At 38.5% G+C, this 13,999-nt stretch overlaps 1 protein-coding gene across 1 annotated transcript in view; it reads left to right on the forward strand.

Moving 5' to 3' along the window:
* The window catches only part of ctnna2 (catenin (cadherin-associated protein), alpha 2), a 514,927-nt gene that overhangs the window by 148,950 nt on the left and 351,978 nt on the right, over window positions 1–13,999 (forward strand). The window contains exon 7 of the mRNA XM_041786313.1: window positions 5,024–5,227. Within this exon, the coding sequence (XP_041642247.1) occupies window positions 5,024–5,227 (204 nt within the window). The remainder of the gene's footprint in view (window positions 1–5,023; window positions 5,228–13,999) is intronic.

Genomic DNA, 13,999 nt, shown 5'->3' on the forward strand with positions numbered 1-13,999 from the left:
TGACAGGCTGAAAATGTCTTATTTGAAGACACTCTAGTGTGTTTATCTCACACTAAACGTAAGAATTATGTCCTTACTAAATGAAGTATCTTTTTTTTTCTCCTTTCTCTTTTTCCCCACAGTAAACAGACCAGTGTTAAATTAACTGGACCTGTTTCCATAGACTGATGTGATATGATAACAATTAGTCCTCCAGAGCCCATGGTTAGAGCCATATCCCTTGACACCCCTGGTTATTCTTAACAATGGTGATCTATCAAGGGATAGAAAATGGTTGTTATGTGTAATTGTAATTAAACAGCTGTGTAAGAATAACTCATATTGTGTGTTTATGAGACCATTCATTAAATGGAAACCTGCTTGCAGGAATCTAGCAAAGTTAAGCCCCAAAATCTTTCTCTTACATTTCCCCAGTTCAGAATATTTCCCATCAATTTCCTTCTTTCCGACATTCTGACTTCTTTTTGCAATTTATTTTCTCTAGCCCCAAACGCTCCCTCTCACCTCCCTGTCTTTTTTGTATTCTTTTTATTACACAACCTTGTATTTACTGCACTTTCCTGCCAGCCGTAGATGAAAAGTAGGTTAGGCTTGCACTCCCTCTCTCACCTTGCATGTTAATACGCATCATTTGACAGTCTGCCACCCTGCCCCAGGATTAGACCGGCTAAGAAGAGCCCAAACACTGCACCTCTGCTCCATATTATTTCCCCAAACACTTGCACGACTTGTCGTGTATCTACAGAGCTCTGTCTTAAGGCCTTTTCCCCTCAGAGTAATTGATGAATGTTTTTGTTTATTTACAGCTTAGTTGACACCGAGATGAAACTTTGGTAGGGCTGTGCGCTGAAGCATTAAAAGCACTTATTTAATTGGTTTTGTTGAACCTTCAGGACGGAAAGAGTGAACTCCAAGTGCTGTTAGTTGAGTGCACCCCTCTAAAAGATGTAAGAGATATGATTTAACACTGTTTGGAGGAAAGAGGGAGGTACATGTTGTTCTGCTTCAAATGTTGGTGTCTTATTCACAGTTCTGCTGGTATCTGTTGCTCTTTGGAGTGTTGCTGGAAGTAGCAGTGACCTCTGTAGTCCATTCAGGCCTCTCTGTACATCTTATGCTATAATTGGATGCTTGTCTGTCCATCTGATGTGATGATGTTCCAATCCCAGGACTCTTTTTTGCTGTCTGTGAACAGATTTAAAAAAATCATTTTAGCCCTTGAGTCTTCATTACGTGCATTTTCAGTCCAAAAGTGCCGTTTTGGTGTGCAAGATGCACATAAAATATGTTTTTTCAAATACCTTCCTACATGTGGACTAAACTTTATTAATCTCATATCTTCAGAGTTGCATAAACTGGGGATGCACCAGGTTAACCTGCTAAACGGTTAAATTTGAAAAACAAATTAGCCAGTGCAGGATTTACAAGTCATTTGGACTATTAGCTATCGTTTTTCATAAACACTGGCCTGGTCCTGGTCAAATGCTCTTTTAAAACTGTATATGAAGCCTTCTGTCACTAGTAGCTGCTGTAGATTTAGCTAATGGCTGCTGCCTTTTTGTTACAGATTTCCCTGGCAGTACACCAGACATAAACATGCGAAGCTTAGCTGTAAGCATGTCGTAAGAACAGCACGGTATGACAGTTTTTTGAACTAGATAATTGCAATTAAGTGGTAGGCAGGCTATCAAGTGTTAAACTCATGCAAAACAACTCAACCAGAGTGAAAAGAGGCCATATATGAAAGGATGATATTAATCTGCAAAGAGGAACAAAGGCTGGTGAAGCTAGCAGCTAGTCTTAGCTATGCTCTTCACAGCATTTTAGGCTCACATCATACCCACTGATGACAACCTGGTGATGAATTTGACTGTTTTCTAAGTATTTCTCCTTTATAGACTTGTCTATTTAAAGTTTTTAACTGGGCATTTAGCCGAGTAGGGAAATTGACATCTGGGAACATCTTTAGCATACACACAAAAAAAACATAGAAACGGTCTTGACTTACCTCTGCAAATGGTAGCAAGGCATGTCAAGAACTGGCCTTTCAGCTACCTCTTGTTTTGGATTTTTTTTTTTTAATTTCCAGAAAATGATTCCTCAGGGGAATCAAAAAAAAAAAAAAAAAAAAAAAAAAATGTATGGATGCATGTTCTCTTAAGGCTTCTGCACCTTATCTGCTGGAATCAAATAAACACAACCATTTCTGCCTCCAGGTGAGATTAAAATCAGAGAGTAAAAAGATAATAGGAGATACTGTAGGAACCATTAGTCTTACTCACATAAAGATACAGTAGACACCCCTACATTTCAGGAGCATTCATGTCTTTTGCCCCTTGAGTAATGTGTTCAGCTGTTACCTGAGTAATGTTTTACACAGAGCAGGGAAGAGGGGAGGTCACATCAATGTGAGCTGTTATTTTCTTACAGAACACACTTTAAAGTGCTCTAGCTGCTTTAACCGTCACAGCTGAAAAGCTGAAATTACAACCTTATGCTTTGTGCCAGTAAAGAAAAAAAAGCCACAGGATTTTATTTTCTGAATTCACCAGACATGTTGAGAACAACACATGAAATAAGGGCATGAAATTGGAGCTTTTTTTTTAACCCAGGTTTTTGAGAAATGCAGGGAAAAAACTGCTGTGAAAGGATTGTAATAATACAAGTGTAGTTTCAACAAGTACAGCCATTTCCCTATTTTATGCTATATAAAAATGTTAATAATAATTTTAATGGTGTACTGAGAGGGGGCGTATTTCAGTGGCTTTACACTGTACTGTAAAGGTCTATGATAGCAAGGACATGAGGTACCGGAGCTACAAAAGCTGTTGTATACATTATGACCACCTTTTCTCCTTCCTGTGGCTGTTATCCTCAGACAAACCCTGAACATTCCTAGCTCACAGGGAGAGGCTTTTTAATACCCAGAGCAATTTTTGGGTACAGCATCACTTTAAATTTGTTCTACCAAGTATTAAACTCACCCTGGTTGTATAAATCTTTGTTGTAGCTTTTATTGCACTTTTAAAACCACTGAACACTCCTTAGTAGTAATAACATATTGTTTATAAGTCATATCTTAAAACATAATAGACTATTTCACGTAAAAAAGTTCAGGTCAGTTTTAAGCTTAAATAGACTTATTACTAATTCCATTTGTTTTTTTAATCAGTTGCATGGAAGTGATACCCCCCAGTGGCACCGACTAACTGTGGGCATGTGGAAGATTACCTCTCAGGTGGGGAAGGAGCCAGAGTTAGTGCAGAAGGTGGAGCGATACTGACTAAATAGAGCTGGGCTCACCTCCACGCAGAGCTCTGGCTCCGGAATCAAACTCCTGGAGTGGGGCTTGACTCTCTCCTGTTCTGGAGTTGCCCTAGGTGAGAGGTGCCAGGCGGGTGTGGGGATACTCACAAGCCCCCGGCTGAGCACCGCTATGTTGAGGTTCTCTCTGGGGAACGAGAGGGTCGCCTTTCTGTGACTGACAGTTGCAGGGCTGCTGCTTTAGTTGTTTCAGAAGCAAAAACCCAGGTGTGGGAGGAGTTTGGGGAGGCTATGGAGGAGGACTTTTGGTAGGACCCAAAGATGTCCTGGCAAACCATCCAATGACTCAGAAGGTGGAAGCAGAGCTCTCCTCAGACTGTTCTCAGCAGGAGTGGGGAACTGCTGACCTGGACTGGGGTTTTTGTTGTTGGGTGGTGGAAGGAACACTGAAGAACTCCTTAATACAGCCAATGCATCCTCCTCCTCTGAGGTGGAGTCTAAAGGGCCAGGGGAAGGCTCATCTATATCCTTAGCGAGGTCACCTAGGAAGTCAAAAAGCTCCCCGGTGGCAAGGCGACAGTCAAAAATGATATTCACCCTGAGATGCTGAAGGCTTTGGATGTTGTTGTACTGTCATGGCTGGCATGCCTTTTCAATGTTGCATGGTACAGTAACTGAGGAGTGGCAAACCGGGATTGTGGTCCCCATTTTTAAAGAGGGGGACTACAGGTTGTGCTCGAATTATCGGGGTATCACACTCCTCAGCCTCCCTGGAAAAGTTTACTCTAGGGTGCTGGAAAGGAGGCTTTGGCCGATCGTCGAATCTTGGATTCAGGCGGAACAATGCAGATTCTGGCCTGGCCTTAGGACAGTGGACCCGCTCTTTACCCTTGCAGGACTTCTTGAGGGAGCATGCTAGTTTGCTCATCTGATCTACATGTGTTTTGTAGACTTGGAGAAGGCCTACAGTCATGCCCCTTGTGAGGTCACGTGGGGGGTACTGCAGGAAAATGGGGTTCCGGGGCTACTGAGGTGAGCCATCCGGTCCCTGTATGTCCATAGTGACACATCCTCAGCAGAAAGTCAGACACGTTTCCAGTGCGTGTTGGCCTCCGCCAGTGTTGTCGTCTGTGATTCTATTTGTGATTTTCATGGACGGGATCTCAAGGTGCAGCTGGGGGGAGGAGGGTTTCCGGTTCGGGGACCTCAGAATTTCATCCCTGCATTTTGCAGATGATGTAGTTCTGTTTGCTTGCTTTTTGAAAAATAAAGTCAATACATTGGTGTTTTCAGATAATAAATTCCACACAACTTTATTTATTTTTCATATTTATTCAAATAAGATTTGCACTCATGTGACATTAATTTTATATTATGAGATGAATTGCAATTAAGAAATGTAACTGTTTGACAGCCCTTCTTTCAACTGAATACTCACAGCTGATTTTATGTGCCCACATTCACATGACAAGCATAATTCAGAACTCATAGACAATGATGTTTCCCTGTCTCAGAAGGGAATTATTGCGCTTCTTTGCTCACACAGGGGATATTGTCTAACCACAAACGACCCTATATACAGTATGTGTGATGATACAAACCCAGAGGACCCTTTTCTTTAACTAACAATTTCAGTAAATTTGAATTCCAGTTCATCCGAGGACACAGATTCTCAGTTTGGTCCTCCTTAGGTCATGCTTCAGCCCAGCTGCTTTTGTATTTGTGTCCTGACCTTCTTTTTTGTCTTTTTGCCCTCCAGAACAAGATCATCCTGGATCCTCTGACATTCAGCGAGGCTCGTTTCCGGCCCTCTCTGGAGGAACGCTTGGAGAGCATAATCAGTGGAGCTGCACTGATGGCCGACTCCTCATGCACACGAGACGACCGCCGTGAACGCATTGTGGCTGAGTGCAACGCTGTCCGACAGGCCCTTCAAGACTTGTTGAGCGAGTACATGAACAATGTAAGTCTCCTCTCAAGAGCTACTACTGTTATTGGCTATATGATCTGAGTATATGTTCAGTTTTGCACCTATGTAATCACTGTAATCACATAGGCATACAGGTGTCATAAGTCTCATCACTTCATCATGACTACAGTTTTCTTGAATCACATCCCCTGGTCCTTTTTTCTGCTTACTTTTTGTTGATGTTTCCTGTTTTCATACTTGTAAGACCTAGCAGTAATTTTGCCTGGAGGAGACTTGTCTGGATTCTTTCTTCTCCATTACAAGAGCCATTTTGCTCATCCGTTTGCCTGTGATTGGCACAGCTGTTTAAAGGTTATGAGACTGGCCGAGACAATGATTAATCATCACACACATCCAATTTATATTCCACTGCCACATACCCTTTTGTGCATAATGTGCTGCGAGATGTGTGAGCTGTGTCTGCATAAGCGACAAAAAAAGACTTGATGCACTTGGATACGCTTTCATTGAATTTGCACACACGACTTAGTCCTTTGTGCTTGACTTTGTGATTGTGCCATTTAAGATTTCTAAACCTTCAATGTCAAATCTTTAAGTATCTGATCTCCTTTTATCATCTCAAAACTGTGCGTGTTTTAAGTGTTCCTGCATTAGTCTGCAGAGATGTGTGTAGACGTTTCGATGAGCAGTGTTACAGCAGCAAGAAAAAAAAAAAAAACCCAAAAAACAGAACACCCTGTCCTTTCCTCGTTCACTGTTCGCATTCTAACCAGCCCTTATCTGACTGTCAACAACTGAATACTCAGATTGTGGTGTCTGCTGACACACAGCAGGTTTACTGCTAAATAACTTTACACATACAATGAGTCTAACTGTGAAAACAGATCACAGAGGTAGAATGAAGAAAAGAAGGTTATAAGAAAGCAGTAGGAACTTGCAGTAGGAAAGAGAATGTACACTGTAAAAAAAATTCCGTTAAATTTACGGTAAAACGCTGGCAGCTGTGGTTACCAGAGATTTACTGTAAAAATTACGGTGAGAATGTATGAGAAAAAACGGTGTTTTCATTCTACAACTGTAAATATTACAGTTCAAACCTGTTTTTTTTTTAACTGTAAATTTCTGTTAAAAAAATACAATATTGTAACCGTTTATACAAGGATTTGCTGTAAAAATAACAGTTATACTGTAACCATATTTACGGTAATTTGCTGTACAACTTACTGTAATTTGATGTAGAAGTTACAGCTCTATTACAACATTTTCTACAGGGATTGGCTGTAAAAATAACGATAATGAAACAAACCTGTTTACGGTAAATTACTGTAAAAACACCAGAAATCCTGTAAACCTAAATACAATCTATCTCAGTAATAAAAACAGTAGACCCGTATAAAGTTAAATGGTATTTTATTATAACTACTTAAATTTTACAGTAAATTACTGGCAGCTGTGGTTACCAGAAATTTACCGTAAAAAATACAGTACAAAACATGAGAAATTACAGCTGATATTTGCAGATTTTACGGTAGTAGCAAAATACTGCCCAACTTTAAATTTTACAGTAAATTACTGGCAGCTGTGGTTACCAGAAATTTACTGTAAAAAATACAGGACAAAACATGAGAAATTACAGCTGATGTTTGCAGATTTTACAGTAATAGCTTAATACTGCCTTACTTTAAATTTTACGGTAAATTACCAGCAGCTGTGGTTGCCAGAAATTTACTGTAAAAATACAGTACAAAACATGTGAAATTTCAGTTAATTTGCTAGATTTTTGCAGTAGTGCCCTAATACTCCTACTTTTAACAAAAGATTCAAGCTCTCTGATAAACAATAAGAAACTCTGCAGTTATATGTTTGCAATAAAAAACCTTTCAACACATCTGATAACTTGTCTGTATACTCACAAAGCAGTTTAGATCTTGGAAGAAAAAGCTTGTGTCCATATGTATGACAGGTAGTCCTTGGTGTAATGCATGAAGATGAAACAAAGTCACTTGCCCTAAATGATTCAAGAGTAATGAGTCCAGTCTTGACTGAAGAAGGCCTTCCACTTGGGAAGCTTCACATGGCCAAGAAACTTCATCTTCTTGAAGACTCGAGCACAGTTCATCAGGTGTTCTACTTTGGACTGGCTCCATCCTCTCTGCAGGAAGTACATATACAAAACAAAGTTAGAGTGATTCAGTGCTTCAGTTTAATGCCTACACAGATGTAAATTTGAGAAAACTAGGCTCTAATAAGCCATGCTTACAATCAGCACAACAGAATAAAATAAACAGTGTGTACAGTACATACAGATCATTTCTATAATAGAATATGGTGAAGAAACGCAAATGTACCCACAAGTGCCAGCTATTAAGTCAGCAATCACCTAACAACAGCCAATTACTTTTTCCGTTATTGATTATAATGAGACAGTTATGACATATTAATTGCAATTTGCTTTTCCTTTATAGTTTAGAGCTGTGGTGCCCAGGCTTGTATCCACTGAGCTCCCCCCTCCTTCACATATCCAAGAAGATACGGAACCACAAAAAAGTGACATAGCTATTGCTGTAAAAACTAAACATAAATTTGAATTGATTTCATTGTTTAAAGAAGTTTTAATTTTGGCATATATTTTTAATTTTAGTCTTAGTTTTAGTCTTTAAGTGAAATGAATTTTAGTTTCAGTCACATTTTAGTCATTTCTGTCCATTTAGTTTTAGTCCATAAAAAGTCCTCACATTTTAGGTTTTACTTTTAGTCCAAGCATTTATTGTCTTGCTTAAATCTGGTACCAAGTCATAGTGGAATGTTCTCTGCACCCTGCCAAACCTGGGGTCCCTGCTTTCTATAGCTGAGAGACAGAAGAGCTACAGCTGCATTGTTTTTTGACAGAATTACCCACAGTGGAGAGATATCATGGATTTTGAATGTCCAACGAAAACTACATTACATTCTAGTCAAAAACTAAACTTAGTTTTTGTCAGTTTTAGTCATCACAGATCTATTTTTGTTCGTCTAGTTTTTGTCATGGAAAACAAAGCTGTCGATGAACATTTTTAGTCATAGTTTTAGTCGACGAAATTAACACTGGTTTAAAGCTACACACAATAGCCCAAACCACAAGTGTTAGCAAAAGACCTTGGTATGAACCATTCATAAGGGTTATATTGTGATTTTAGGTAGTTGAACCACAAGATAAATATTTGCAAACTATGCTCTTTATTTATATATTTACTTGTAAGACCACCCAAATAAATATAGAATTTGCTTTTACATGTAAATATAATATATAATTTTATATATAATTTCTATATAATTTCCCTTCGGGGATGAATAAAGTTATTATTGTATTGTATTAGGGTAAGCCTACCCATTAAGCCCAGGCACCATTTAAGCCCACTTGTGACTTTGAAGTCAATTTAAAAAAAAAAAAAAGAGGGGCCTGTCTTATGCTATACATTATTTTGTCCAATCACACAATTTCTTAATTATATGTCAGTTTTTGTTTGACACCAATCACATTTGTAGATATTGAAAAAGGCCCGCCTACATTTGTGCAGTCTCAAGAAGGCTCAGATAAAGTCGCCTCAAAACTTTGGTGTTTTGGGACCCCTCAGAAAGAACCTCTTTTCAACCATTTTCAGCCACTGACTTGTTAAGTACATTCATATTATGTAATTTGAGAGATTATTGATTTGTTTTTTTTTTTGTGTATAAACAGGTAGTTTTTTGTAATTTCTTACTATTTAGTTTTATGTGAAAAGATGAGTCATGCTAGCTAGCGTAGCAAGCTAATCACTAGTCAATACATGTAGCCCTACTGATAGATACACTGCTTAATGATTAAAAATGATAAGTACACAAACTAAGTGTTTTCTGATTCATTTTACATAAATCTTACATAAAACTTTGAACAAGAATTCCTTGATAATTCAGAAAGTTTGGCAGAAGAGGAATAACTGTGATGGCAAGTTTTGCAGCATATTTAGGCTACAGGCATTTCTTTAAACATTTGTTTAATTTTGGTGAGAACATATTATCTTCATTTCCCTGGTAGTCACTGTAGTACCATTTAAGCCCAGTGTGTTCCATTTAAGCCCATCTTATGTGTTTCAATAGAAAAAAATGAAATTTTGAGGTTTGATAGCTTTTCGCTGTAATCATGTTGGATGTTGTTATACTAACTTCATTAACACGAGTACATCACAGATCACACACTGACCAGAAGAATTGTTATGTCAGTTAATTTTTCATAATAAATTGTTTATAGTGAGAAAAATGCCAACAAAAAAGAGGAATTACAGCAACTGTCCTAAAATCATCATTGTTACAGCCAAACATTAAATCCAAGTTCAATAAGATATTGTTGATTCACTGTAATGTCATTTAATACTTTTAAAAACAAACACATTTTCTTTATTTTGTCAATATTGAATCAAATTTTGTCAATATTAAATAAAATGTTCAATGAAATGTTAAATACTGAAGCCAATGAAAATTAGGTTTAGGCCTACTTAGTCATGTTTGTGGTGGTCCATTGTTACAAGCCAAACATTAAATCCAAGTTCAAAAAATAAATTGTGTTTAACATGTATAACATGTTACTGAATTAATATATGTTTACTACTTGAAAAATGTAATGATTTTTTAAATTTCTGTCAATAAACGTGGTTGTGGGCTTATTTGGAACACACGGGCTTAAATGGTACTTAGGTACCAATTAAGCCCATGCCAGACTTTTGACTTTATTCATAACATTTCTTTAATTTGTTCTCTAAAATATGCATAAGTAAATAAATATACCTTCAAATGAGGGATTAATCCTTCATTCTAACAAATGATCATGTTTATAAACCATCTTAGTATCTAAGAAAATACGTGAACTTAGATTTTGGTGGGCCTAATGGGTACACTTACCCTAAATGCTTTGGGGTACAAAAGGATTTTGCTGTAACAAAGATGATGGGCGCTGAATTTTAAATCAATCATAATGAAAACATATGACTCACACAGAAAACTGTATTGGCCCCCATATGGTGTGATCATCAGAACACTGAGAACAAGCTGGACAAAGCAGTGGCATGGCAGTATTCTGGGTATTTCTACATGACCAGATTAATGCAGTGCTTGGTGTAAACTACATAAAATAAACATAAAATGGCTTCATGTTGCTTAAAGAAAGATTAATCTAAAGAATTTATTGAGGTATGTACAAATGCTGTGCAAGGCTTACCATTATTTTTCCTTGATAACTGGCGTCTTTTAGAAGAGTGGAATACCGGAGACAGTATAAAGTAATGGAGTCCTAGTCACCACTAGCAGAAGAAACAGGACCTTAAAAAGAGTAAGGAAAATAGAAAGACAAGGTAAAGCACCAAATCATGTCAACTTAGAAGTTTTGAACACTTATGTATGCACTGATTGCAAAGTACTATCCAATTTTTGAATTCACTCAAAAAAGGAGGGGACCCAATCTCTTCTTGTCCCGTGAGCTGAATGTCTTCTCACATCCCTTGTGTTTTGTGGCAGAAGCTACAGCAGACACAAAATGCAGACATACATGTAGAGTGATCCAGCTGTCAAGCAGTTATCAGACGGGTGTTGCTGTGTTTATATGTTCTTCTAAAATCAACACTAAGCTGTGACTGGTGCTACCCTCTCCACTTAGAGTGTGTGTTGATCCCACAGCTCTGTATGTCATCTTGCTTGCCCTTGCGCTTTTTCTGCTCACAACAGTTTTGGTTTAGAAAAAAATGCTGCACATCTATTTCTTTTTTGTTTTTTAAATTTGAAAATTTGGATACTATCAAACCTAAAAATCTGAACCAGAATCTTTATTGTCATTGTACACAAGTACAACGAAATTTTGCACAGTTCCATTCAGTGCAATTATTATTACCTCTGCCAAGGAGGTTATGTGATCGGCAGGGTTTGTTTGTTGGCAACATAACCCAAAAAGTTATGGATAGATTCTGATGAAATTTCCAGGGAATGTCAGAAATGGCAAAAGGAAGAACTGATTTGATTTTGGGACTGATCCAGATCATCGTCTGGATCTAGGAATTTTTAAAGGACTCTTCACTATTGGGAGATAGGGCTAATGGCGGAGGTCTGCGCTCTCTGAGTGCTTTTCTAGTTTATTATTGCAACTGCTCTGGGATATGTGCTGTTTTTCAGTCTGTTAGTTTTGGCTCTTATTGTCCTGAACCGTCTTCCTCAGGATAGCAGTTGTTACAGGTGACAATAACACGGTTATAAAAATAACTGATATTGTATCACATGATGCACATGGCTGGAAGGAAATAAAACATTTTGCCAGCATTACACTATACCATATAACTACCTCTAAAGAGGAAAAATTATTACCTCTGTAGGAACTCCTGAGTGGATCCCAATGCTGGTCAATGCATAGCATGAGCTGCCTTGAAGCCTAGCAAGAGGCTCCTGGGAGGATGATAAAAGTAGAAAAGAATTACAAGCAAATCATCCATTACCATCCAAATGAGTCTTTAAAGTGTTTCTGAGATCCACTTACTACAAAAAACAATACATGGGGCAGGCTTTCCACTGGTACCCCATCTGGCAAGAATGTTTCAACAAGGCAAAAGAGGTTGTCTTCTTTTTTGTCGAAACAGGAGAGAAGGAAACACCATACCCTTTATGTCCTCTGAGCAGCCCTCCAACTGTCCTCTCTGAATCTTGAGCTTTGTGGCATCCTGCAAAAATCAAGTGAGCTATTAAATCTTTAGTGCCATGACACTGATGTGCACATATCCCCATTGTGCATTTAGGAGGTGCTGGAGCCAACAGGTAGTGCCCAGGACCACCACAGTCCACCACCACACTATCCCCCTTATTCCTGGGGCCGCTACTGCAAATGTGAATATGGGCGAAACTTCCGGTGCCAAAACGGAAGTAGGCTACATTAAATACATGTATTCTAGTACAGCAGCTAACTATAGACGCTAACAAAGAACGACAGTTGTTTCAATAGGAATTCTTCTGGAATTTGTAAATATTTATATTTTTGTTATCACATGTTCACACTGTTTGTATTATAAGCTGTAGATAAGTAAATAAGGTGGATACCACATTATTCCTGGGGGTCTACTGTAGCTATGAATGGAAGTGGAACTTCCAGTACAGTAACAATAATAGCAAAAACATGATTCTTCCAAAGACTTACTAAAGTGATTTAGTGTCAACAGTGGTTGTTCTGAAATAAATAAATATTTGCTGTAATAAATACTGCTTCATTTTTGTTAAATCAATGAGCTGAAATGTTTTAATCATATTTTCTGTAATGCTCAGTACCTGCTGCTATGTTCATGGTACTAATATTATGACAAAGTTAAATATGTCTCTCACAACATGCTGTCCACTGTCTAAATGCATCGGGGATGTGATTCTTTTAGTATTAATTTATCATTAATTCTTAATACAAAACTTGACATTTACCAAACTGAAGAGCTGGCAACTTGAGTCATGGATAATTTTATAAATATAATTCCCATATTTAAGAGGGATTAGTTTGTAAAATGAGAATTTCAACAACTCCACAAACTAGAAATGTATCTTTTTATACCGATATAAAGCTACTAAAGTTAGCTAAATATGCCCTTGTAGGTTATCTAAAGTAATGTCATCAATTTGAACTCTCCAGTAGAGGCTAGAGAAATAATAATAATATTATCCCGTCTGAGGTGAAGCAGTCTAAGTTTATGTAGTTTGGTATTAAAATTGCTTTAATAGTCACGTTTAGCATCTGGTTTCTATGCAAAGTCCCATTTAGATAGAACGGAGCGGAAGTTGCGCCCATATTCATGGAGGGGTAGGAATAAGCTGGAAAGCCTGCCTCAGGGCTCTGAACACAGATATGAATGTGACTCTGAACACAGATATGGATATGACTCTGAACATAGATATGAATATGACTCTTAACACAGATATGAATGTGACTCTGAAGGGGAAAAAATCCTTCACCTTAGGTCGCTCTGAAGCATCAGTGCTGCGGCGGGACTCTCACTTTTTGGCTAGGGGACATCACGGTCCTCACGGTCACTCCCACCTCATCTGGAAAACTCCGTCCTTTTTCTTTCCCTCTTCCCAGTGTTCCCAGTATCCAACCGCCCATTTTTTGTGCATTTTTCAAAAGTCTGAAGTGGGCGGAGTTAGCTCTGAGCTTGGGGTTCACTTATGGTCCCCAACACAGCAAGTGTTAAACGTTCTCCACGCTAAAATGACAGCAAAAAATACAAATCAAACAGCAATGTTGGCTGGTCTAGAACTGAAACAAAATGCCTCCTGACCCATTTAACTTCTACCTATAAACACGTGGTGTTACTGAATGAAAAGAACTCAAGAAATATTTGACACTACGACAAAAGAAGTTCTACATACCTTACCAATAGCTCGTAGGCTGATGCTCCGGGTGACGTCGAATTAATACACGCCGATGTCCTGCTTTGTATTCCATCTTCGTTTGCAGCTCGTTCTACGAGCAGACAGCAACTTTATGAAATATTTCCGCGCACACGAGACCACAGAAGACACGAAAACGCTGTAGTTTACCAGGCAGCCGTCGGCGGTTTGATTTTCCAACGAACCACACACACGCATGCGTATAAGGTCCTTCTTTCCCGCGCCTGCGAAACCGTGTCGCGCATGGCAATTGACTGCAACCACAGTGCGCAAACGCATTTCGAGAAAGCAGCACTGTTAGTGTACATGGAGGGAGGTGACTGAAAGCTGTTCACTCTGTAGCTCGTTTCCAAATTGTTCCATTTTTAAACACCCAAATCGCTGTTC

This window comes from Cheilinus undulatus, linkage group 4 (assembly GCF_018320785.1).
Source record: "Cheilinus undulatus linkage group 4, ASM1832078v1, whole genome shotgun sequence".
Taxonomy (NCBI): domain Eukaryota; kingdom Metazoa; phylum Chordata; class Actinopteri; order Labriformes; family Labridae; genus Cheilinus; species Cheilinus undulatus.